We start from the raw sequence: 27,231 nt of genomic DNA, 5'->3' as shown, positions 1-27,231 counted from the left end.
GCACAGGCGTTTCAGAGTCAAACCAGAGGCGAGACACAGTCTACACACTCGACCGATGTTAAATGGCTAATCTCAGAAATAAACTACATCACAGGATTCCCAATTCTTCCCCCTAAATTGGGTAAAAGCTTTTAAAAATACTTTTTAGATTTTAGGTACGATTATTTTAGGATTATTCCATTCAGAATATGGTTCTGATGCACTTTTCCACCTGTATTCTGCTCTATTTGAGTGGAAGCTTAGCCAACCAAATGTTTTCTATTCCCCCTGCACTTTATCAACTAGCGATGACCGCCCTCATTTTACAGATTCCCCAGGCAGGATACTGCTTATTACAGTATGTGAGCCTGCTATAAGTACACAAGGAAATGGCAATAAAGTATCCTTCTCCTGGAATAACAGCATCATAAAATGTTGGAGCTGGAGACCTCTGCAAATACCTAATCCATCTAATCCCCGTGGCTCAGTTTGCAGAGAATAAAACATTTCCAGAGAGTTTGGGGCATGAGGAGATTTGTAAATCACGGCAGGTTGACAACTAGAACTGAGGCCTCTTGATCTTAAACTGGTTTTCTCCACTATCTCCAACTGCCTTGCAGTCCTTGTACTTTAGCTGATTAAAAAATTAATTAACTAAATGGAGCATAAATATAATTGGATCTAAACTGTCAATCATGCCTCACAAAATGATAGAGATACTTGAAAATCAGAACATTAACCTGGATTAAGATATTCTTCTGCACACTCGCAGTTCATTTTGTGATTTGTTGAAAATGTGCAAGGGAAAGACCCACAACTTTAAGTATCTAAAAATGGAAATCATGAGAAAGTACAAAGCCTGTAGCATCTCACGCCTCACTCAGGCTCTGGTGAAGCTCAGAGACGGGCCCTTGACGGTACCCTTGGCCCCTGAAGATCTCCAGGAAACAGGCTTCGTCTCTACTGACCCACAAATACTTCAGAGTCGGAAGGGGCCAATGAGGTTCAAAGAGCAACTGGGGTCTATTCTGGGGTCGACAGAAAAAATAAAATCCAACACTTTACTTGTTGATGGAAGCAAACTGGAACACCAAAACCAGCAGCATATTTAAAGGCAGTTAATCTGACATTTTGATAACCCAAGCCGTGATTAACCAGCGATTCCATACATGTCCAGGTAGCAACGAACAACCCATCGAAGGGGCATCAAAATGATCATTCTATGTAAGCCCCTTGTCTATAACCAGTGTACTGCACGAACCTGATCATCCTGCTTAGCTGTTCCTAGCACACGCCAGACAATCGAGACTTTTCTACTGCAAAAGGACTAGCTAGGTTCTGCTGGTCCTCGAATATGGTCAGATCCACTAACACTAGTTTCCGAGATTAGACTCTCCTTGTTACCATCCCTCCAGGGCCTGTCCCTCTTCAGCGCACTTCAGCTCGGCTCACACACAGAGAACATGCTCAAGTTTCAAGGTTATCTACGCCCTCTTCTTCTGTTAAAACATTTTTCTTAAAAAAGCATAAAAGTAATATAATCATATTATAGCAAGTTTATGTAATAGGAGTGGACACTTACCCCCTACTAGCGGGTTACCCCAAAACACCACTATTGTCATGTTTATATATCCCTTTCTACTATTGTTTATAAATATACCTTTATTTGTAAACAATAGGGTACACTTCTATTTCCTTTCTTTAAGAAAATAAGCATCTTCCCATAGTGCTCACAGCCTTCATGAGTATCATGTAAAATGGTACACCCTTTAGGTGGATGTACCTTAATTTATTTAAACATTTCCAATTTGCCTCTAATTTTTCCCTATTAGAAATAATTTCATGATTAATATATTCATTCATATAGCTTATATTTAGGCTTTAAAAAATAATATTCCCTGAAATGGATTATTAGTTACAGGGGGCATTTTAAAAATATCTTGAAATAATGTGGAAACTTAGAGAAAATCTGCAAGAACTCTCACACACCCCTTACGCAAATTCACCAATTTTTAATATTTTGCCACAATCATGAAGAAACATTTTAATACCACTGAAATATCCTGTTCCTCACCAACTGCCCGCCCATGCCTCCCCCCAACTTCTGCTAAAGATTTAGCAATCCAATCTTTATTACAGGGGTTGCAAAGTGGTGATTTACCAACTCCTTTCCCATGTTATCAGATGGAATGTTACTTTGAGAAAGAACTCTTTCCTCTCCTAATGCATTTTAGGATCTTGATACCTACTGCCAAATCAGTTGTAAATGTACAAGGGCATCCATAATCTGTGAATTTCAGCACACTATAACAATCCTGTAAATTGTTCTCCTTTTGCTAATCAATCAACAAAACGTGTTACTGTTGCTTTTATTTGTATATCTTTAATTACTACTAAGGCTGAACTTTATTTATATATCCAATTTTACTCCCTCTAGTCTTTAGATATAAAAATTGTCCCTTCCATAAAGATGCAAAACATGACACCAAAATATAAAACATGGGAGATGGGGGAGGAGTAAAAAAACGTAGAGCTCTTAGAATGTGTTGGAACTTCAATGACTATCAGTTTAAAACAAGTAGATATAGGTTGATGTATATGAACTACATGATAACCACAAATCAGAAACTTATACACAAAAAGCAAAGAGAAAGGAAACTCAAGCATAACACTAAGGAAAATCATCAAACTATAAGGGAAGAGGCTAAAAGAGGAAGAAAAGAACAAAAGAACTACAAAAACAACCAGAAAACAAACAAAGTGGCAATAAGTACATACCTATCAATGATCACTTTAAACATAAATGGACTAAATGCTTCAATCAAAGACACAGGATGGCTGAATAGATTAAAAAAACAAGACCCATCTATATGCTGCCTACAAGAGACTCACTTTAGAGCTAAAGACACCCATAGACTGAAACTGAAGGGGTGAAAAAAGGTATTCCATGCAAATGGAAATGAAAAGAAAGCTGGGGTAGCAATACTCATATCAGACAAAATAGACTTTAAAACACAGTCTATAACAAAAGATAACAAAGGGCATTATATAATGATAAGAAGGTCAATCCAAGAAGAGGATATAACATTTAGAGACATATATGCACCTAACATAGGAACACTTAAATATATAAAGCAAATATTAACAGACATAAAGGGAGAAACTGACAATAATACAATAACAGTGGGGGACTTGAATTCCCCACTTACATCAATGGATAGATTGATCATCCAGACAAAATATCAGAAAGGAAACACTGGTCTTAAATGACACATTAGATCAGATGATCATCTATAGAACATTCCATCCAAAACCTGCAGTATATACATTCTTTTCAAGTGCACGTGGAACTTTCTCCAGGATGGATCACACAAAACTAGTCTCAATAAATTTAAGAAGATTAAAATTATATCAAGCATCTTTTTCAACCACAGCAGTATGAAACTAGAAATCAATGACAGGAAAAAAAATGGAAAAAACACTAAACAACAAAAGACTAAACAACCTGCTACTGAAAAACCAATGGGTCAATGAAGAAAGCAAAGAGGAAATAAAAAGATAGATACCTTGACAGATAAATGAAAGTGAAAACACAACTGTCCAAAATCTGTGGAATGCAGTAAAAGTAGTTCTAAGAGGGAAGTTTATAGTGATACAGGCTTACCTCAAGAAACAAGAAAAATCTCAAATAAACAACCTAACTTTCCATCTAAAGGAATTAGAAAAGGAAGAACAAAGCCCAAAGTAGCAGAAAGAAGGAATAATAAAGATCAGAGAGGGAATAAATAGAGACCCAAAAAAAAAAAAAAAAATAGAAAAGATCAGTGAAACCAGAGCTGTTTTTCTTCAAAAAAACAAAAAACAAAAACAAAAAAAACCCCCTGACAAACCTTTATCCAGACTCATGATAAAAAGAGAGAGGGCACAAATAAACAAAATTAGAAATGAAAGAGAAGTTGCAACCAATATCAAACAAGCATAAGAGACAACTACAGACAGTTATATGCCAACAAATTGGACAACTTAGGAGAAATGGATAAATTCCCAGGCACGTACAATCTTCTAAGACTGAGTCAGGAATAAAAGATCTGAACAGACCAATAACTAGTATTGAAACCGAATCCGTAATCAAAAAACTCCCAATAAACAGAAGTCCAGGACCAGATGGCTTGACAGAGGAATTCTACCAAACATTTAAACAATTAATACCTATCCTTCTCAAACTATTCCAAAAATTGAAGAGGAGAGAACACTTCCAAACCTGTTTTATGAGGCCAGTATTACCCTGATATCAAAACCAGACAAAGATGCTACAAAAAAGGAAAATTACAGGACAATATCCTTGATAAATACAGATGCAAAACTCAATAAAACATTAGCAAACTGAATTCAACAATACACAAAAAATATAATACACCATGATCAAGTGGGATTTATTCCTGGGATGCAAGGATAGTTTAATGTCCACAAATCAATCAACAGGATACACCTCATTAACAAAATGAAGGATAAAAATCACATGATCACCTCAATAGATGCAGAAAAAGCATTTAACAAAATTCCACATCCTTTTATGATAAAAAAATCTCAACAAAGTTGGTATGGAGGGAACATATCTCAACATAATAAAGGCCATTTATGATAAACCCACAGCTAACATCATACTCAATGGTGAAAAACTGAAAGCTTTTCCTCTAAGATCAGGAACAAGACAAGGATGTCCACTCTCATTACTTCTATTTAACATCGTATTGGAAATCCCAGCCACAGCAATCAAATAAAAAGAGAGAGAAATAAAAGGCATCCAATTGGAAAGGAAGAAGTAAAACTGTCACTGTTGGCAGATGACATGATCCTATATTTAGAAAACCCTAAGGACTTCACCAAAAAACTGTCAGAACTAATAAATGAGTTCAGTAAAGTTGCAAGATACAAGAGTAATATAAAGAAATCTGTTGGATTTCCATACACTAATAATGAACTATCAGAAAGAGAAACCAAGAAAACAATCCCATTTATAGTCAAACCAAAAAGGATAAAATACCTGTGAGTAAATTTAACCAAGCAGGTGAAAGACCTGTACTCTGAACACTAGAAGACACTGATGAAGGAAACTGGAGACAACACAAATAAATGGAAAGATATCTTGTGTTCATGGACTGGAAGAATAATATTGTTAAAATGTCAACACTACCCAAAGCAATCTACAGATTTAATGCAAAGCCTATCAAAATACCCATGACATTTTTCACAGAACTAGAACAAACAGTCCTAAAATTTGTGTGGAACCACAAAAGACCCTGGATAGCCAAAGCAATCTTGAGAAAAGAGAACGAAGCTGGAGGTATCATGCTCCTTGACTTCAGACTACACCATAAAGCTACAGTAATCAAAACAGTATGTTACTGCACAAGAACAGACAAACAGTTCAATGGAACAGAATAGAGAGCCCAGAAATAAACTCATGCACTTATGGTCAATTAATCTATGACAAAGGAGGCAAGAATATACAATGGGGAAAAAACAATCTCTTCAATAAGTGGTGCTTGGAAAACTGGACAGCTGCATGTAAAATAATGAAATTAGAACATCTTCTCACACCATATACAAAAACTCAAAATGGGTTAAAGACCTAAATGCAAGACCTGATGCCATAAAACTCCTAGAAGAAAACAAAGGCAGTATGGTCTTTGACATTGGTCTTAGCAATATTTTTTTGGATATGTCTCCTCAGGCAAGGGAAACAAAAGCAAAAATAAACAAACAGGACCTAATCAAACTAAAAAGCTTTTGCACAGTGAAGGAAACCATCAACAAAATGAAAAGGCAACCTACTTAATGGGAGAAGATATTTGCAAATGATATGTCCAATAAGGAGGGAATATCCAAATATATAAACAATTCATACAACTCAATATAAAAAAAGAAACAACCCAATTAAAAAATGGGCAGAGGACCTAAATAGGTGTTTTTTCAAAAAGACGTATAGATGGCCAGCAGGCACATGAAAAGCTGCTCGACGTCACTAATTATCAGGGAAATGCAAATCAAAACCACAATGAGACATCACCTCACACCTGTCAGAATGGCTATCATCAAAAAAACCACAAATAACAAATGTTGGCAAGGATGTGGAGAAAAGGGAATCCTGGTACACTGTTGGTGGAAATGTAAACTGATGCAGCCACTATGGAAACCAGTATGGCAGTTCCTTAAAAAATTGGAAATAGAACTACTATATAATCCAGCAATTCCACTCATGGGTATTTCTCTGAAGAAAATGAAAACACTAACTTGAAAAGATACGTGCACCCAATATTCACAGCAACATTATTTACATACAAGAGCCAAGATATGGAAGCAACCTAAGTGTCCATCAACAGATGAATGGATAAAGGAGAAGTACTGTGGCACAAGGGAATATTACTCAGCCATAAAAAGGAATGAAACGCTGCCATGTGCAACAACATGGATGAATCTGGAGGGTGTTATGCTAAGTGACATAAGTCAGAGAGACACAAATACTGTATGTTTTTACTTATATGTGTAATCTAAAAAATAAAACAAATAAATATAACAAAACAGAAAGAGACTCACAGAATCGGAGAACAAACTAGTGGTTACCAGAAGGGACAGGGGTAGGGAGAAGGGTAAGATAGATGAAGGGGATTAAAAGGTACAAACCACTAGGTATAAAATAAATAAGTTATAAGGGTACAATATGCAGCGCAGGGAATATAATCAGTATTTTATAATAACTTTGTATGGAGTATCATCTATAAAAATATCAAATTACTATGTTGTACACCTGGAACTACTATATTGTAAGTCAACTATAATTCAATTTAATAAACACCAGCTAAAATAACATCATGATAACATAAGAAAAGTCTCTTCATGTATTTTGCCCATTTACATATTGGAATCTAAATGTGTCTCTTATTTGTTTATGTGGTGTTTAAATAAATATTAACTCTGATATTTAATGCAAATACTTTCTCAATCCAGTATTTTGCTTTCACTTTTAAGTTTCTAATTTCATGCAATATGCTACGCTTTTCTTCTGTGATTTATCCTTAGCTTGAATATTTAATTCTCATTTATTTTAAATTTTCTAAAATAAAATTCTATTTTATTCTAAATTTTAAAATAGTTTAAAAACATCAAGGCATCAGATATATGTTCAGGTATTTTGAGAACTGTGGGTCTACTTTTATTTTTCTAGGGTGATAGCCAGTTACTCAACTTCACTTATCGGTTAAAATTTTCCTGCCCCAAACTATATGCTCATATATACTAGGTTCTATCTCTGGTCTATCTACTTTTTTATACAAGTATCTAATTTTTTATTATTGTGGTAAAATACATAATGCAAAATTTATCATTTTAACAATTTTTAAGTGTACAATTAAGTGGCATATAGATCCTCATTGTTTGGCAGCCATCACCACCATTTATCTGCAGAACTTTTTTGTCATCCCAAACTGAAACTCTCTGCCCATCAGCCCTCCTTCCCCCCCCACCCTCCTGCCTCCTGTTTCCTTATAACAGACTTCCTATGTGGTGAGGCTACTCCCTCTTCAGCGCTTTTCTTTGTAGATCATTTTGTATTCTTGCTAATTTCACCCACCAAATTAACTTTAGCCTTATTTCGGAAAGTTATGAGAAAAATTTGGTTGGGCTAGTGTTTGAGGACTTTCCCACCCAACGACACAGTGTGTCTCACATTCAGGTTTTCTTTTACCTCTGAGCAAAGCTTTGTGCCTCTTTCATGTACATCATTCACTTTACTAGGGTTTTCAAATGTGTCTTTGGCACGTATTTCAACAGATGACCGTACGTTGTTTTCTAATGGATCGCTGAGCCGTGTGATATTGAAGATGTCTGTAAACACCCATTTGTTGAGCCCTGTGAGGGGCCAGCCCTGCCCTGTTCAGAGTCTGCATTCTGATAATCCAGAAGATCAAAGTGGTCCTGCTGAAATGTTCCTTCATGATATTGTTGATGTCATTTACTAGCATCTTAAAAGTTTTAAAATCAACGTTCATATGTAAACACAGCTTTCATTGTTTGTGATGTTTTTAATCAGGTTTCGGTATTAGGGTCATTCAGTATATGTTTTATAGACCAAACTGGAGAGTCTCCTGTTTTATTTTGTTTTTTTCTCCTATATTATGGAAAGTTCATATAATGTGAGAATTATCTATTCTTTTAAGATGGAAAAGATTAGCCAGTGAATCCATCTACAACTGGAGTCAGCAGTGTCCTCCTTTTTGCCTTTTCAGGTGAGAAGAATTGTTTTTGGAGAACTTCCTTAATTTCTTCCTATTGCTCTGGTCAGGTTTTCCACTTTTTTTCTACTTTTTGTGTCACATCTATTTGTCACGTATATTTTTGCAAAAAATAATTCATTTTACAGAGGTTTTCAAATCCTTAGCATACAGCTATATGGTTTTATATTTACTAATTCTCTCCCAAATCTGTTATGATGACTTTCTCCTTTCTAACTTAATTGCCCTCCCTTCCTTTTCTAAGAATTTGATGTTATTTTATTAGTAAACACTTTCCTCTCCCCTTTTCCTTCACTAGTTGTGTTTTTAAATTTATTTTGCTTTTATATCCTTCTTGCTGTTTCCTGAGAATTTTTGTTGTTCTGAACTTTTTATAAAATACTAATCGGAATGTTTGGTTCTTTTATTTTCCCTTTGCTCCATTAAAGCATGTAAATATATGAATTTTTATCTGAGCATAAGTTTGCTATGTATACACACATGGACACACAATTATTTTTTTTCTCTTTTCCAAGAAAGCTATAATTTTTAAACTCCTTGATTCAACTGTTACTTAAAAAGAGCATTTAAAAATGTCCAAGGGGATACTTCCTTTTTTCAACATATATTTTTTGTTTAATTTATTTGGGATTAGAGATTCTGTAGAATACCTGTTCTTATTTTATAAATTTAGTTGTGATTTTTATCGTGGTCTTCTGAATTTATGACAAATTTTTATAAACGTTTCATGATACTTGACAAGAAGGCATAAAAATTTGATATATATTTATTAATTATACTGCTATAAATCTATTCAAATTCTTTATATTCCTAAGTACTTCTGTCTTCTTCATTTGTCACAGACTTGGACACATTAATTTCTGAGTTCTAACAGCTTTTGCCTTATGTTTTTAGTTGTTATGTTATTTGCATCACAAGGGGCCCAGGGGCCCATGTCTTCACTACTGATGAGGTCTTTTGTTGATATAAGGTGGTATTCTTTGCTGCGTTCCCACTTGCCTCTTAATAAATTGAGTGTGTTTCCAGATTAAGTCCATCACCAGGCAGTAACAGCAACAGGACTACTGAGAAGTAGGGGAACCAGACAGCATCGATATTACAAGTCATCTAAGGTAGCCCTTTCATCTTCCAGATTAGAAACTGAAACCTAGAGGCTAGTGGTCCTATTTGTACTTATTTTTTTAATTGAAGTATAATTGATTTACAATGCTGTATTAGTTTCGGGTATACAGTAAAATTATTCAGCCATATATATATATTTTCAGATTCTTTTCCATTATAGGTTATTACAAGATATTGAGTATAGTTCCCTGTGCTATACAGTAAGTCCTTGTTGTTTATCTATTTTACATATAGCAGTGTGTATCTGTTAATCCCATACCCCTAATTTATCCCTCTTCCTCTGTTACCCCTTTGGTAACCATAAGTTTGTTTTTTATGTCTGTGAGTCTGTACCTGATTTGTAAATGAGATCATTTGTATCATTTTCTAGATTCCACATATAAGTGATATCATATGATATTTGTCTTTCTCTGTCTGACTTACTTCACCGAGTATGATCATTTCTAGGTCCATCCATGTTGCTGCAAACAGCATGATTTCATTCTTCTTTTATAAGCCTTTCACATTTAGCGGTGCTTGTTTATAGACACACTGGTTGGAGTTTTCAGGCTGTGTGTAAATGGAGAGCCCATCGCTGTCTTGGTCACTGCGGTACGCTTGGTGCCCAGAGTGGGAACAAACAAGCTTTTCTTGAATGACAGGAATCTACGAACCTAGGAAAATCTGCAAGTCGCTTTTGCTTTGTTGAAGTTGTTGGTGGGTATATTTGTATACAGGGGGCCCACTGCAGATATTTTAGAATTCTTCCAGGTACTGGGCAGCCCTGGGTTACGAGGCCTGGGTTCCAGCCCCGGCCCACCCTGGGGGTCCTTGGGTAACTCCCTGAAACTCGCGGGGCCTGTTTCCTCTTCCTTCATCTTTAAGGTTCCTTGTGGCTCCAACAGGCCAGGACTAGACAAGGAGTTCCCTCTCCCACTGAGTTCTAGAGCACATGACAGTGGTTAATATCATCCGGAATTGACTTGAAGGCAATTGAATCGCTTCGACCACCTTATAGAAGAAAAAAGAACTGATACAACCGTGTCTTACGATTCCATGGAAACGATTTCTGCCTACGTCTGTCCCCCTGTCAACTCCTGGGCCCCTGGGCCTACAAACATGGTTCGTGGACGTGCAACCTCAATGCAAAACCCACCGTGGAAACAACGAGAGAACCAGGCCATGTGGAAGGAGGGCGAGCTCCCGCCGGGCACGCGTGGAGTGGCCAGGTCTGCGGGACGGGAGGCGACCCGAACCGCTGCCGGCGGGAACGGCCGGCAGGGGCCGTCTGAGAAGGCAAACGCCCCCGGGAGACCCCGCCGTGACTCTTCCACCGACCGCGTGCCGAGCGCTGCCCCAGCTCCCCTCGGCCCCGGGTGACCGGGCAGGACGCGCGGGCGCCGGCCTACCTTGCAGTGCGTGGTGCTGACGGGCAGCCCGACGTTGGAGGCGGTGACCACGGTGAACGCCGAGGCCAGCTCGATGGTGAAGCCGCTGCAGAGGAGACAGGGGACGCGTCACGGGCGCCGCCGGTGGCTCGCCGGCCCCGGGTGCCCAGGCCTCACCAGGACGCTCCTTGGGTGGACCGCGCCCCAGGGCATCAGCAGAACCAGGGACTGCGGCATGGCGGCCACGTGGCACCAACGCTTGGCGTGAGGCTGCTTGTGGCCCTAAGGAGCCTCGTTTTCCCGGTATGTTTTCAAAAACCACACCCTGTAGGAGCTGGGTCAGAAATTCCTGCTGAGCCGAAGTCGGTGAATTGTCACGTCTAAAGTGGCGCAGGGAAAACGCTCTCATTTTTAAAACATGTACGTATCATAAAGGAGTGAATTTTTTCTCAGATCACTAATTTTTCTTCAAATCAATCTTATAAGAGAATCTTTCATTAAAATGACTTTCAAGGGGGAAAAGATCTCTTACAATAGGTAGTTTCAAGTTTTAGTTGTATTTGGAAAGTTCTCCTGTGAATTTGTTATTTAACCAATAGCTCTAAAGCAGTGGTCCCCAACCTTTTTGGCACCAGGGTCCGGTTTGGTGCAAGACAGTTTTTCCACAGGGGGATGGTTCAGGCGGTGATGTGAGCGAGGGGGGGGATGGTTCAGGCGATAATGCGAGCGATGGGGAGGTTGGTTCAGGCGATAATGCGAGCGACGGGGAGGTTGGTTCAGGCGGTAATGCGAGCGAGGGGGGGATGGTTCAGGCGGTATTGCGAGCCAGGGGTAGCGATGGGGAGCGGCATATATGAAGCTTCAGTGGTTGGCTCGCCCTCATCTGCCGCTCACCTCTTGCTGTGTGGCCTGGTCCCTAACAGGCTGCGGACCACTGCCGGTCTGCAGACCAGGGGTTGGGAACCCCTGCTCTAGAGGATACACACTAGAAGGACCATAGGAAACCACGTGGGAGTCTCCAAACCCCATCCCCAGGGCATGGGCACCCCTCCTGCCGGCTTAGCCCAGGAAGCAAAGGATGTAGAGTAAACCCTGAAGGGCAGCAGGGGACAGCTGCTTCCAGCCAGCAGGTGGAGCTGGTGAGTGGAGGATTTTCGGGAAAGGCAGGCCCAAGAACCCTTCTCTCCCTCCCCACCTGCTCTCTGGACCTCAGGCGGGGTAAGGGCAGTGGGAGTGTGGGAGGGGAACGGGGTGTGGGCGTGGCTGCAGGTGGATTCGCTTTTTCTCTTCCCATCCCGCCCACTCCCGCCCTCACCTCCGTGCCACCGTGGACGGGGGCTGAGCAGTGCATGAGGGTGACGGGTGAGGATGGCGCATGGGGACCCCACTGCAGACCCGGCTGTGCAGAGAGCCACGCTGGCACGTCCAGACACACCCACTCCACGCCGCCCCGGCGGCTTACCTGGACGGCGTGATGGGGGTGAGGTCCTTCCCCATGGTCTGTATCACTCTTCTCCCCCAAACCCAGAGGCCTGTACAAATTCCAACCCCTCCGTAAAACAGCAGCCAGACGGGAGTCACTGCTTCTTGTAGGACCGCACCTTGTTCATAAATCAGCCACAGAGCTACCAGGGGACCAATGGCATTACTGGGAGGAAAAAAGAGGTTAATTGTACAAACATCGTACATGCATACAGATAATGCTGTACATGACATGCAGGGACTTCTTGAGAACAGCCCGTCTGTCGCATTTGTGGCTTGCCTATGTAATCTACAGGTGATAAAAATGATTTAGTAACTTTTTTGGTTGTGGTTTAAAAAAACAGAAAGTTTACCATCTTGACCATTTTTAAGTGTACAGTTCAGTAGTGTGAAGGATATTCACACTGTTGTGACACAGGCCTCCAGAACTTTGCATCGTGGAAATCTGAAACTCTGTACTCATTAAATAAGAATTCCCTTTGCCCCTGCCCCACCCCCGGTAACAACCGTTTAACTTCGTCTCTGAGTTGGAGTAGCTCTGCGAGGTTTCTCCCTAAGTGCAAGCATAAGGTATTTGTCTTTTTGTGGCTAGTTTATTTCACTTAGCATAATGCCTTCAAGATTCATCCATGTTGTAGCATATAACAGAATTTCCGTCCTTTTTAAGGTGGAATATTCCACTGTGTGTGTGTGTGTGTGTGTGTGTGTGTGCGCGTATACACACACACACACACACACACACACACCATATCTTGTTTAGCCATTCATCTGTTGATGGACACTGGGGTTGCCTCCATGTCTTGGCTATTGTGAATAGTGCTGCTGTGAACATGGGTGTGAAAATGTCTCTTTGAGACCCTGCTTTCCATTCTTTTGGGTATATGCCCAGTAGTGGGATTGCTGGGTCATATGGTAATTCTATTTTTAATTTTTTGAGGAATCTTCAGACTTTTCCACAGTGGTTACACCATTTTACATTCCCACCAACAGTGCACGAGAGTTCCAATTTCTCACATCCTTGCCAACACTTATTTTGTTTTTAGAGTAGCCATCTTAATGGTTGTGTGATTTGTTAATTTTTGTGTGTGTGTGTGGCTGTGTTGGGTCTTCGTTGCTGTGCACGGGCTTTCCCTAGTTGTGGTGAGCAGGGGCTACTTTTTGTTGCAGTGTGCGGGCTTCTCATTGCAGTGGCTTCCCTTGTTGCGGAGCATGGGCTCTAGGCGCACAGGCTTCAGTAGCTGCGGCATGTGGGCTCTAGGGCGCACGGGCTTTAGTAGTCGTGGCATGCAGGCTCAGTAGTTGTGGCTCGCGGGCTGTAGGGCTCAGGCTCAGTAGTTGTGGTGCACGGGCTTAGTTGCTCCGCGGCATGTGGGATCTTCCCAGACCAGGGCTCGAACCCGTGTCCCCTGCATTGGCAGGTGGATTCTTAACCACTGCGCCACCAGGGAAGTCCCTAATTTTTTTGAAGTACTGAAAAATCACAAGAAGTGGACACAAGTTCTTTTTTTTCTTCCTTTCTTTCTCTATTTCTTTCCATTTTCACTGCCAGCACAGCTACTAACATTAGCTACCAATTTGGGGCAGCTGTGCCAGCCTCCCCACTATGGGATCACAAACATTACTGCTAATCATTAGTTCTCAGGCCCACCCCTTAAACTGGCTATTGTCACTCCCATTTTACTGATGAGAAAACTGATGCCAAAGTCATGTCACTAGCAGGAAGCAGAACTGGGATGTGAGCTTAGGACTCACTCAGGTGCTTACCCCTCCCCCCAGACCCCCTATCATCACTCAGGCTCTTGGCAGGCATGCACTGACTTTTTGGGGGGGATGCCACAGCTTTTTTTCTTTTTTAAATTAAGACTTTATTTCTTTAGAGAAGTTTAAGATTCATAGCAAAACTGAGGGGAAGGTACAGAGATTTCCCATATACCCTCTGGTCCACACATGCATAGCCCCCCCATCATCAACATCCCACCAGAGCTGAACATCTGTTACAACCGATGAACCCATACTGACACATCAGAATCATCTGAAGCCCATAGTTTACAGTAGCGTTCACTCTTGGTGTTGTACATTCTATGGGTTTAGACAAATGTATAATAAATGACATGTATCCCTCATTAGGGTATCATACAGAGAATTTTCACTGCCCTAAAAATCCTCTGTGCTCTACCTATTCATCCCTCCTCCCCACCCCAACCCCTGATCTGTCTCCATAGTTCTGCCTTTTCCAGAAAGTCATATAGTTGGAATCATACAGTATGCAGCTTTTCATATTGGCTTCTTTCATTCAGTAATATGCATTTAAGGTTCCTGCATGTAATTTCATGGCTTGATAGCTCATTTCTTTTTAGTGCTGAATAGCATTTGTGTAAATGTACCAGTTTTTATCAATCCACCTATTGAAGGACATCTTGGTTGCTTCTATGTTTTGGCAATTTTGAGTAAAGCTGCTATAAACATCCATGTACAGGTTTGTGTGTGGATATAAGCTTATTAAGATAAATACCAAGGAGCACGACTACTGGATGGTATAATAAGAGTATGTTTAGTTTTGTAAGAAACTGTCCCACTGTCTTCCAAAGCAGCTGTACCATTTGTATTCTCACCAGAAATGAATGAGAGTTCCTGTTGCTTCCCATCCTTGCCAGCACTTGGTGTTGTCAGATCAGTTGACTGTCATATTTATGTGGGTCTATTTCTGGGCTCTCTATTCTGTTTCATTGATTTATCTGTCTATTCTTTCACCAGTACCATGCTGTCTTGTTACTGCAGCTTTACTAGCAAGCTTGAATTTGGGTAGTATCAGTCCTTCAAGTTTGTTCTCCTTCAATTTTGCGTTGGCTATTCTGGGTTTTTTGCCTCTCCATATAAATTTTAGAATCAGTTTATCAGTATCCATAAAATAACTTTCTGAGGTTTTGACTGGGATTGCATTGAATCTATAGATCAAGATGTGAAGAACTGACATCTTGGCAATATTGAGTCTTCTTATCCTTGAACATGGAAAATCTCTCCATTTATTCCATTCTTTGATTTCATCCATCAGTTTTACAGTTTTCCGCATATAGATCCTGTACACATTTTGTTAGATTTATCCCTAAGTATTTCAAGGTGCCAGTGTACATGGTACTATTGTGTTTTTTAATTTCAAACTCCACCTGTTCTCTGCTAATATGTAGGAAGTGATTGATTTTTGTATATTAACCTTGTATCCTGCATCCTTGTTATAATTGCTTATTAGTTCCAGGAGTTTTTTTTTTTGGTCAGTTCTTTCAGATTTTCTACATAGATGGTCATGTCATCTTCAAACAAAGACAGTTTTATTTCTTCTTTCCTAATCTGTATACGTTTATTTCCCTTTCTTGTCCTAGTGCATTAGCTAGAACTTTCAGTACAGTTTTGAAAAGCAGTGCTGAAAGGGGACATCTATGCCTTGTTCCTGATCTTAGTGGAAAAGCTTTGAGTTTCTCACCATTAAGTATGATATTAGCTGTAGTTTTTTTGTATTTTTTATCAAGTTGAGGAGTTCCCCTCTATTCCTAGTTTACTGACAGTTTTTATCACGAATAGGTATTGGATTTTGTTAAATGCTTTCTTCTGCATCTATTGATATGATCATGTGACTTTTTCTTTTTAGCCTATTGACATGATGGATTACATTAACTAATTTTCGAATGTTGAACCAGTCTTGCATACCTCAGAGAAAGCTCACTTGGTCATGCTGGATAATTCTCTTTATACATTGTTGGATTCAATTTGCTAATAGTTTGTTGAGTTTTTTCTTCAGCGAAGTTCATAAGAAATACAGGTCTATAGTTTTCTTATAGTGTCTTTCACTGGTTTTGGTACTAGGGTAATGCTGGCCTTACAGAAAGAGTTAGGAAGTATTCCTTTTGCTTCTATCCTCTGAAAGAAATGTATAGACAAGTATAATTTCTTCCTTAGATATTTGGTGGAATTCATCAGTGAACCTATCTGGGCCTGGTGCTTTCTGTTTTGAAAGGTTATTAATTATTGATTCAATTTCCTTAATAGATATAGGCCTATCAGATAGTCTATTTCTTCTTGTGTGAGTTTGGGCAGTTCTGTCTTTCAAGGAATTGGTCCATTTCACCTAGGTTATCAAATTAGTTATTCATAGTATTGCTTTTATAGTATTTTGTAGTATTATCCTTTTAATGTCCATAGGATCTATAGTGATGTCCCTCTTCCCTTTCTGATATTAGTAATTTGTGTTCTCTCTTTTTCTCTTAGTTAGCCTGGCTAGAAGCTTATCAACTTCATTAATATTTTCAAAGAACCAGCTTTTTGTTTCATTGATTTTCTCTATTAGCTTCCTGACTTCAATTTCATTTATTTCTGCTCTAATTCTTATTATTTCTTTACTTCTGCTTACTTTGGATTTAATTTGCTCTTCTTTTCCTATTTTTCTAGGCTGGAAACTTAGATTGATTTTATTATTATTTATATTATTATTATTATTTATTATTTACTGATTTTATATCTTTCTTCTTTCCTAATATATGAATTCAATGCTATAAATTTCCTTCTAAGCACTGTTTTTGCTGCTTCCCACAAATTTTGATGTGCTTTCATTTTCATTTAGTTCAAATATTTTAAAATTCCTCTTGATATTCCTTCTTTGATCCAAGTGTTATTTAGAAGTGTGTTGTTTAATCTCCACATATTTTGGGATTTTCCAGTTACCTTTCTGTTATTGATTTCTAGTTTAATTCCATTGTAGTCTGAGAGCACACACTGTATTAGTTCTACTCTTTTAAATGTGTTAAGGTGTTTGTTTTATGGCCCAGAACGTGGCCTATCTTGCTGAATGATCCATGTGAGCTTGAGAAGAATGTAAAGTCTGCTGTTTTTGGATGAAGTAGTCTACAGATACAAGTTATGTGCAGTGGACTGATGGTTTGTTGAGCTCAACTATGTCCTTACTGATTTTTTGCTTGCTGGATCTGTACATGTCTGCTCTGTCTGAAATTAATACAGTTATTCCTACTTTCTTTTTATTAGTGTTAGCATGCTATATTTTCCTCCTTCCATTTACTTTTAACCTATATGCATCTTTATATTTAAAGTGGATTTCTTGTAGACAACATAGAGTTGGGTCTTATTTTTTGATCCACTCTGACAATCTCTGTCTTTTAATTGGTGCATTCAGACCACTGAAATTCAAACTGATTACTGATATAGTTGGATTAATATCTACCAGCTCTGTTAGTATTTTCTATTTGTTGCCCTTGTTCTTTGTTCCTATTTTTGTCAGCCACTTTTTTAAAAATGATTATTTATTTATTTGGCTGCGCCAGGTCTTAGTTGCGGCATGCAGGATCTTTAGTTGCAGCATGTGGGATCTAGTTCCCTGATCAGGGATTGAACCCGGGCCCCCTGTATTGGGAGCATGGAGTCTTAACCACTGGGCCACCAGGGAAGTCCTGCCTTTCGTTGTTTTAATTGAGCATTTTATATGATTCCATTTTCTCTCCTTTCTTAGCATATTGGCTATACTTCTTTTGCAAACGTTTTTTGTGGTTGCCCTAGAGTTTGCAATATACACTTAGAGTTAATCCAAATTCACTTTCACAGAAAACTATACCACTTTACAGGTAGTGCAGTTACCTTAAAATTTAAAAAAAGTCCTAGTTCCTCCCTCCCATCCCTTGTATCATTGCTGTCATTCATTTCATCTAACATAGGCATATATAAGCGCACACACACACACACACACACACAGAGTTTGAATTCAAGTGTGGCCTGAGAGCAGACATTGTATCATTTCTATTTTTAAAAATTTGTTGGGACTTCCCTGGTGGCGCAGTGGTTAAGAATCCGCCTGCCAATGCAGGGCATACAGGTTCGATCCCTGGTCTGGGAAGATCCCACATGCAACGGAGCGACTAAGCCCATGCGCCACAACTCCTGAGCCTGCACTCTAGAGCCCACGAGCCACAACTACTGAAGCCCGTGTGCTGCAACTACTGAAGCCCGCATGCCTAGAGCCCATGCTCCACAACAAGAGAAGCCACCGTAATGAGAAGCCCGTGCACCGCAACGGGAGTAGCCCCCGCTCGCCGCAACTACAGAAAGTCCGCGTGCAGCAACGAAGACCCAAAGCAGCCAAAAAAAAAAAATTTGTTAAGATGTGTTTATATATTAAACTATGTATGTGTATATATGTATATAATATATACATAAACGTATATAATTGAATACATTGTTGGTATTATTGTTCTGAACCAAGTCTTATCTGTTAACTCAGTTAACAGTAAGAAAAATTTAAGGTTTTTTACCATCACTTAATCCTTCTTCAACGCCCTTCCTTATTTTATGTAGATCTGGGTTTCTGACACACATGATTTTCCTTCTCTCTAACGAATTCCTTTTAACATTTCTTGCAAGGCAGGTCAACTTTCAACAAATTCCCTCAATTATTGTTTGTCTGAGAAAGTCTTTATTTCTTCTGAAGTCTTCATTTCACTTTTGAAGGATAACTTCACAGGCTGCACAATTCTAGGTTGGTGGGATTTTCCCTCAACACTTAACTTATTTCACTCCACTCTCTTCTTGATTGCAGGGTTGAGCGGAAGTCAGATATAATTTTTATCTTTGTTCCTCTATATGTAAGGTAGTTTTTTTTCCTATGGCTCCTTTCAGGTTTTTTTTCTTTATCTTTGATTTTCTGAAGTTTGAATATGATGTGCCTAGGTGTACTTTTTTTGGTATTTATCCTGCTTGGTGTTCTCTGAGCTTCCTGGATCTGTGGTTTGGTGTCTGACATTAATTTAGAGAAACTCTCAGTCACTGTTGTGACTCAGTCAAATATCTCATGTGTTCCTTTCTCTCTTTCTTCTCCTTCTGGTCTTCTCTTTATGCATATGCTACACCTTTTGTAGTTGTTCCACTGGATAGTCTGGATATTCTGTTCTGTATTTTTTCAATCTCTGTTCTCTTTGCTTTTTGAGGATTTTATTGACATATCCTCAAGCTCAGAGACTCTTTCCTCAGCCGTGTCCGGTCTACTAATGAGCCCATCAAAGGCATTCTTCACTTCTGTTACAGTGTTTTTGATCTCCAGTATTCTTTTTGGTTCTTTCTTAGGATTTCCTTCTCTCTGCTTACCTTGCTCATCTAATGGATGCCTACTTTATCCATTAGAGACCTCAGCATATGAATCGTAGCTGTTTTAAATTCCTCGTCTGATAATTCCAACATCCCAGCCATGTCTGGTTCTGAATTTTGCTCTGTCTCTTCAAATTGTGTTTCTTGCCTTTTGGTATGCCTTGTAAATTTTTCTTGATAACCAGACATGATGTCCTGGGTAGAAGGAACTGCTGTAAATAGGCCTTTAGTGATGTGGTGGTAGGTCTGGGGATGGAGAAGCCTTCTGTAGTCCTTTGATGAGGTCTCGGTCTCTCAGTGAGCCTGTCCTTCTGGACAGTGAACTTCACAAGTGTTTCTCAGTTTTTGCTTCCTCCTTAAGTGGGACAGGATGGCTGGAGGTGGGTGCTGCCCTTCACCCAAGTGGAAGGTGAGGGAAGTCTGGAGTGTACTTCCCCTCCCCAGGTCAGTTAGGCTGTGGTAATCCCCCTGCAGGCTGGGCTCTGGTGACCTGGTTTCCCCTGGGAGCAGGCCTGGTTAAGCACACAGTTGCTCTCTTCTGTCAAATGCTTTCCCTCCCCCGACAGGAGCAGGAGGGGATTTCTCTTCCCCGATATTCACTGTGAGGACCTGGTACAGCTCTTGGACGTAAAACTCACAATATCATGGGGTCCCCCTACCATGGGTCCCCTGGAGCCTCTAACTCTCTACTTGTCCCCCCTGAGCCTCCAGGGTCCATCATTCCAGTCCAGGTTTCCCTGGTTCCCATGGCAGCTTCCACTCCTGAGTCACTCTTCCAGGGCTCCCTGCATCTGTCTGTCCCTCCAATCTTGGGGGCAGTGGTTTGTCCTGTGTCCTCCTCTCTTTTCTGGATCCAAGAAGAACTGTTGATTTTTCAGTCCATTCAGTTTTCTCCTGTTGTTAGGGTAGAGTGACAACTTCCAGGCTCCCTGTGGGCTTTCAACAGCCTCTGTAGCTCTCAGCCCACCCTCCACTCTGCAGACTGAGTCACAAAGAGCCAGCTCCCAAGTCCGCTTCTCTCCAGCTGTGTGACTCTGGGCAAGAAAGTCACATTGCTGAGTTTCAGATTCCCTGTCTTTGAAGGATACCACTTAGGACTGCAAAGGACCGCTCTGAGGAGGGTTAGGGTAAGTTACAAGTGGTTCAGTTCTAAGCCCTGGTACAGACTTGATAACTTCTTCCTGAATGAACAGAAGCCCGCTCTTCACATCACACTATTATTTCTAAAACCTTGCTTTCATCAGACCATATCCCTGCTCAAAAGCCTCAAAAGCAGCCCCCAAACTGCAAACAGTTGCTCTAAACTCTGGTCACCTATAGCAGCTACCGCCTAGACTCTTCCTCTGGCCTTTAAATGCTGTTTTGGGGTGTACTGTTACTTTTCTATGTGTATGTCTTTCTTGTCTCCTTAACTGGAATTTAAACTCCTAAAGGACAGGGACCCAATTCATAACACTTTGACAGTACCAGGCTTTCAATAAAGAATTTGTGGATAAGGAGGAGTAAGTGGGTTGGTGGGGGAGGGCATTAAGAGGAGACAGAACATGGTGCCCCCAATAAAATAACATGGCGACCCCTAGACGACACTGAGCAGAACGTAAGATGTCCAGGCCTCTTCTCTGGCAGAAAGACTTCTTTTAAAAAGAACAGAAACGCTGTTGCACGTGGGTAGACAGTGTAAAACGGAGTCATATAACTGAGCAAAAAAAAAAAAAAAAAGCAACAATGGCATGTTTTCCTGATTTGGACAGAAACATTAGCCTGTGTGATAACTATAATAATAGTAAGAGTGAAAATGTAGGGATACTGATTATGGGAGAGCACTGTCTTGAGCTTGTTATATAAAGCATCTCACTTCATCTTCACAGAAATCCCATGTGGTTGGTACTAGCTTTACTCCCACTTCACAGATTGGGACACTGAGGCTTTGGGAAATTCAGTGACTGGTCCGGAGCTGCCCAGCCAGTGAGAAGGGTGTAGAGACTACACATTCGGGGCTTCCACAACCCGCCGACCTGAGCGTCTCCATGCTCTTGCTTGTGGCTCTTCCTGGAACACCCCCCCAGGCATGTCCTGCCTCGGGCCCTCGCACCTGCTGTTCCCTCTTCCGGAATGTTCTCCTACAGACAAGCGCACGGCTGCGCCCTCAGCCCCTGCAGGTGTCACTCGGCGAGCCCCCCCTGACCCGAGCAGCCGTCCAACACGGCAGCCCCCCAGGGGTCCCACCCCGCTTTCTACTCTTCTCTTCCCTTTAATGCATGTCACCGTCTGGCACACTACAGGAGCTACTTATTCACAGGTGACCCTTGAACAACTGGGCGGAAATCCGGGTACTGCTCTCTCTGCCCCAAAACCAAAAGGAACTGATGAATGACTCAGGCAGGGCAGGAAGCTGGAACGGCGTGGGCAGAGTCAGGGCTCAAACGCCACGTCTTCTGATTCCCCGTGTTGTGATCTCCGATCCAACACAAACCTTCCCCCACACCTAGTTCATTTAAAGATCCATGCGTCTTCACAGATGCGGGTGCTACACTTGTTGGGGAAAAGCCCATGTCGGTGGACCCGGGCAGTGCAGACCCGCGAGGTTCCAGGGTGGCCGTGTGTCTGCCATGCGCCTCCCCCCCGCCCTGTCCGCCCGCGCGCCCTGGGCACTGACCTCACGTCGTTGCCGCCGTGCGCGAAGGAGCCGAAGCAGGCGGTGAGGACCTGCAGGAAGTGGAAGAGCAGGTGGACCTCGGCCGAGTCCTTCTCCTCCTTCTCGTCGTCCGCCGCGTCGTCGCGCGGCGGATCGGGCTCGGCCAGCGGGGTGGCCAGGCGCACCTCCACGCCGCCCTCCTCGGCCTCGATCTCGGCCTCGGCCACGGCGTTGCAGTAGCTGGAGTAGCTGTCGTAGCGCAGCCGGCGGCGGGAGTAGGCCACGGCGTCGGCCACCAGCTTCTCGCTGTCCTCGGGCGCGGGCGCGTCGCTGCGGCGCGTGGCCAGGCCGGGCAGCCCGCAGATGGCCGCCGTGTAGCACGTGTAGCTGTTGTTGCGCCGCAGCAGCCGCGGGGCCCCGTCCGGCGCCGGCCGCTCATCGCGGATGCGGTGCAGCAGGTCCTTGTAGAGCCCCGAGTCCTTGTGCACCGTGTGGTACACGTGGCTGTCGCTGCGCGCCGAGCCGTCGAAGCCGAAGGTCCCGTTAGACACGGGCGACTTGGCGCCGTGCGTCATGGACAGCGCCCGGCCTGCAGGGGGACAAGGGGACAGACTGAGAGCCGAGGTCATCTGGGGAAGGCGGGGTGGCGGGTGCTTTTGCTTTTTCCCACGTGCTCCATTTTCTAACTTGACTATGAAGGCCCTGCAGTATGGTTCAAATAAAAAGGGAAACTGGGAAACATACAACAAGGGGTAAGTAAAACTAATAATAGGGTAGTTAAAAAATGATGTTATTACGGTCTCTTAAAATGTGTCTTCCAGAAATCGCTGTAGCACTCTCTCCTTTTCTAGGAAGCAGTAAAAGGAGGATTCCCTGTAAGGAGCTCATTTTACAAAAAACTTCGTACAAGAGGGACTCAACCCAGATCCCTTTGAGATACACGCTGTAGGTGCCCCTTAAAAATATGACACAAATGGACTCATCTATGAAACAGAAACAGAATCACAGACACAGAGAACAGACTGGTGGTTGCCAAGGGGGAGGGGCTGGGGGAGGGATGGAGTGGGAGGCTGGGGTTAGCAGATGTAAGCTATTACGTAGAGAATGGATAAACAACAAGGTCCTACTGTACAGCACAGGGAACAATATTCAATATCCTGTGATAAACCATAATGGAAAAGAATATTTTAAAAAAAGAATGTATATATATGTATAACTGAATCACTTTGCTGTAGAGCAGAAATTAACACAACATTGTAAATCAACTATACTTCAATTAAAAAAAAAAAAGGCCAGTCTGGACAGTCAAAGGCAGATCTGTCAGATCAGTGGGCAGAGTTTGTTTGCCTTCTTTGGCCAAGTCCCAAACGCGGCCTGGAAATCGGTGCCAGCGCCCCTGCAGGGCGGCGGGCCAGGCAAACGCTGGTGCCTGCCCATAACTGTCCACAGATGCTGTGGGACAAAGGACGCCCCCCAGGATGGTCCTGATGGTTTCTGTGATTCTCTAGTGGGACCCCCTCCCGTTCCAATGTCAGCTTTCGCTCTGAGTCTTCCCGGAGGAAGGCGTTCGTATTAAGCTGGATAAACCGACCTTCCGATCTCCAGCAGTTAGGCGACTGCACGTGGAAGATGCAGGTGAGGCACTCAGAGGGGTGGTACAGGGGGTCTGGGCGCCGCTGGGAGACTGTAGGTAAATGGCTCTTGGAGGAAAATCACAGGACACGAGTAAGCCTGCTCTGCGACTGCCTGGTCCCTGAGGCCTCTTTAGCGCCTGGGTTTTCTCAAAGCAGAAACCAGGGGACACTTGTGTGCACTAGAGCCTCAGTGCCACACGCAGGCCGGCAGGCCCAGCGCCACGCCAGCCCCCGGGGGTCTTACCGTACGGTACGCGGGGGTGGTGTCCCCCTGTCGTGCTTTCTGAGGTCCCGGACGGCTCCGCGGCCGACCCGGTGAGGGGGACGGTGCTGTCGTCGTGAGCCCTGGCACCCGGTAGCTCTTTAAATACTGGGGACTCCGCTTCCGGAATTTTGTTGAGGCTTTCATCAGAGACTCGCGATAAAGCACTTTCTTTTTGTAATTTGCCTAAAGAAAATAGAGTCATAACTGAAAATTTTGTCAGAGAATTCTTGTTACTGACAAATGAATATAAAAATAAATATTTATCTTGTTACTTACATACTTACTTTGGGAATGAAGAAAAAAGTTAGACAAAATAAAGTGGAGAGTTCAATCATCTGGGAAACACAGGCTAGAAAACTCAGCTATGGAGGGAAAGACGGAGGCTTAGGCCTGAGTTATCTCATCCAAGACCAACAAAAAAGACAGGATTAGACTGATTCCCAAGGTAAACATTCTGTAAATTCTACAACCATCTAGACTGGCCTTCTATTTTCTTAAACTAACCTCAGAATCCCTGAAATGTTTATCCTTTTTGTCTTCAAAGATACTGTTATAGTCTGCTTGGTTTTCTTCTGTTCAATAAATGACTGCTCTCAGATTTCTTCAGGTCACCAAATCTTAGGAAACAAGTAAATCATTTTCCTCAAAAGGAACAGAGAGATTCTACTTACTTTTAAAAATCCTTTACTTTCAAAAGAAACCAGGGATTTTTAAAAAGCAGTTTGAAGCTGGAGAGCATTCTTTTTAATCAAATCTGGTGTGTGGTGCTGGTGATTTATGACCTTGCTTCCTCACCTGAGCGGATGTCTGAGCTCTTACCTACCCAGCTGAAATGGAGACATTCTCGGTTCCTCTGCTGAGCACAACATCACCACTATTTCTATACTTACCTAGATAGTCAGATACAAGATAGATTTTTTAAAAACTAAATTTGTTATGTACTGCAAGGAACAAAAAAGTGTGCATACAGATCTCTGACCTCAAGTTGCTTACAATCTAGATGAGAAAAGATAATGTTTGTAAAGATTATAATAACAATTTTTTAAAAACACCTTTTTTTTTGGCCGCGCTGCGCGGCTTGTGGGATCTCAGTTCCCCAACCAGGGATCGAACCCGTGCCCCCCTGCAATGGAAGCGCGGAGTCCTAACCACTGGACCGCCAGGGAATTCCCAAAAAAACCTGTTAACACATGAAACAGATATTATTATTTTCTCTCCTTTATAAACAGCAAACTGAGGCCCGGAGAGATTAAGTCATTTGCCGAAGGTCACATAGGTAGCAAAATGCAGTCGGTTTACTCTCTGTCCACGCCCTTAACCACAGTCTGTACTTAAATGAATAGAAAAAGACACATATATACTGAAATGTCAAAATACATGGCATTGACCAAAAAATCTCCTGGGAAGCCAGAATGGGTAGTGATGTCAGTTTCCTGCTGTAACATTATAGCCTAAATGTGGAAGAAAAGATTTTATGGTCCATTTCCCATTAAGGTTCAGCTATAAGAAAAAGCCTTTAGACATCAGAGCATTTAAGTATAGTTTATCACTTCCCATGGGGTTAAGTCAGCCAAGCAGGATGTTTAAGGGGGGCTCGTTCTCAGCCTAGAGTGGGAAGGGCCACACAGAAGGGGAAGCAGCAGCTGGTTATCAATCTGTCATCAATGTGGCTTCACTACTTAGTTTCAAGTTGTATGCATTAATGTAGTTTTTTTATTATTAGTTTTAAATTTTGCATGCAGTAAATTGGCTCTGTCTGCGTGTGTAGAATCTTGAGTCTCACAAATGTCTAGATTCCTACAGACAATCCACAATCAGGACAGGGAAGGGTTCCATCAGCCCCTCTGCCCATCCCTAGCCTGTGACAACCACTGATCTGCTCTCTGTCTCTACAGTTTTGTCCTTTCCACATGTCATATAAATGGAACCATAAGACACGAGCTTTTGAGGCTGGCTTCTCTGACCTGGCATGATTAATGCATCTGAGGTTCATCCAAGTTGTTGCAGGTTTCAGTAGCTCACTCTTCTTCACTGCCAAGTAGTGTTCTAATACATGGATGTATTTATTTACATAAATACGTGCTTGTTTATTCGTTCTGTGGATAATCCAAGCTGCTTCTAGTTTTTGGTGATGGCAAATAAAGCTGCCATAAACATTCATATCCAGGCTTTTGTGTGAATTTAAATTTGCATTTCTCTAGGGTAAATACCTAGGAGTGGGTAAGTGTATATTTAACCTTATAAGAAACCACCAAACTGCTTTCCTGAGAGGCTGCACCATTTTGCATTCCCACCAGGAGTACACGAGCATTCCAGCTGCTTCTCAGTCTCATCAGCACTTAGCACTGTCCTTTTTTTTAAAAAAAAAAGCCATTAAAATAGGTGTGTGGTGATATCTCGTGATTTTAATCTGCATTTTTGATGTTGAGCAGCTTTTCATGGACTTATTTGCCATTCATATATCTTCTTTGGTAAAGTGTCTGTTCATACTTTTCCTCATTTTTAACCAGGTTGTCTGCTGAGATTTCTTTATATATTCTGAACACAAGTCTGCAAACACTTTCTCCCGGTCTGTAACTTGTCTTTTTAAATTCTCTTAATAGTGTTTCTCACAGAGCAATAGTTTCTAATTTTGATGAAGAGCAATTTACCAACTTCTTTTATGAACTGTTTTTGGTATCATATCTAAAAACTCTTTGCTTTACCAAAGGTCTCAAAAGTTTTCCCTTTTTTGTCCTAAAAGTTTTATAGTTTTCTATTTTACATTTTTATCTATGATGCATCTTGAGTTAATTTTTACAAGGTGTAAGACTTAGGTCAAGGTTCTCTTTTTGGCATTCAATATCCAACTGTTCCAATACCATTTATTGTAAGGACTATTCTTACTCCATTGAACTGACTTTGTATTTTGTCAAAAATCATTTGGCCATATATATTTGTGGCTCTGTTTCTGGACTCTACTCTGTTCTGTTAATCTAGGTGTCTCTCTTCACCAATTCCACACTTTCCTGTAGCTTTATAGTAGCTCTTAAGGCCAAGCAGTACAGGCCTTTCAACTTTACTCTTTTCCAAAATTGCTTTGGCTATTCCAGTTCCTTTCCCTTTCCATATAAATTTTTAAAGTGACTTGTCTAAATCTACAAAATATCCTGCTGGGATTTTTATTTAAATTGTGTTAAATGTATAGATTTGAGACGAACTGACATCTTTCCGGTATTGAGTCTTTGCGTTCATGAGCATGGTATGTCTCCTCATTTGTTTTGTTCTTCTTTGAAACGTGGGTTTCTCAAATTCAGATATATCCGTATGAACGTGCGAT

General features: G+C 41.5%; 1 protein-coding gene across 12 annotated transcripts in view; it reads right to left on the bottom strand.

The window, feature by feature from the left end:
* Positions 1–27,231, bottom strand: part of SLC20A2 (solute carrier family 20 member 2) — a 105,783-nt gene that overhangs the window by 1,469 nt on the left and 77,083 nt on the right. For 11 of the 12 annotated variants that reach the window (XM_082374717.1, XM_082374716.1, XM_082374721.1 and 8 more), the window contains 4 exons: positions 23,892–24,095; positions 22,035–22,602; positions 12,222–12,407; positions 10,781–10,865 (listed from right to left, as the gene is read on the bottom strand). In XM_082374717.1, the coding sequence (XP_082230843.1) occupies positions 10,781–10,865; positions 12,222–12,407; positions 22,035–22,602; positions 23,892–24,095 (1,043 nt within the window). Of the gene's footprint in view, positions 10,383–10,780; positions 10,866–12,221; positions 12,408–22,034; positions 22,603–23,891; positions 24,096–27,231 lie in introns of all 12 variants that reach the window. The other variant, XM_082374712.1, reaches the window with a different exon arrangement.

Source organism: Balaenoptera borealis, assembly GCF_965194805.1.
Source record: "Balaenoptera borealis genome assembly, chromosome: 21".
Taxonomy (NCBI): domain Eukaryota; kingdom Metazoa; phylum Chordata; class Mammalia; order Artiodactyla; family Balaenopteridae; genus Balaenoptera; species Balaenoptera borealis.
This window is presented reverse-complemented; position numbering and strand designations above follow the sequence as displayed.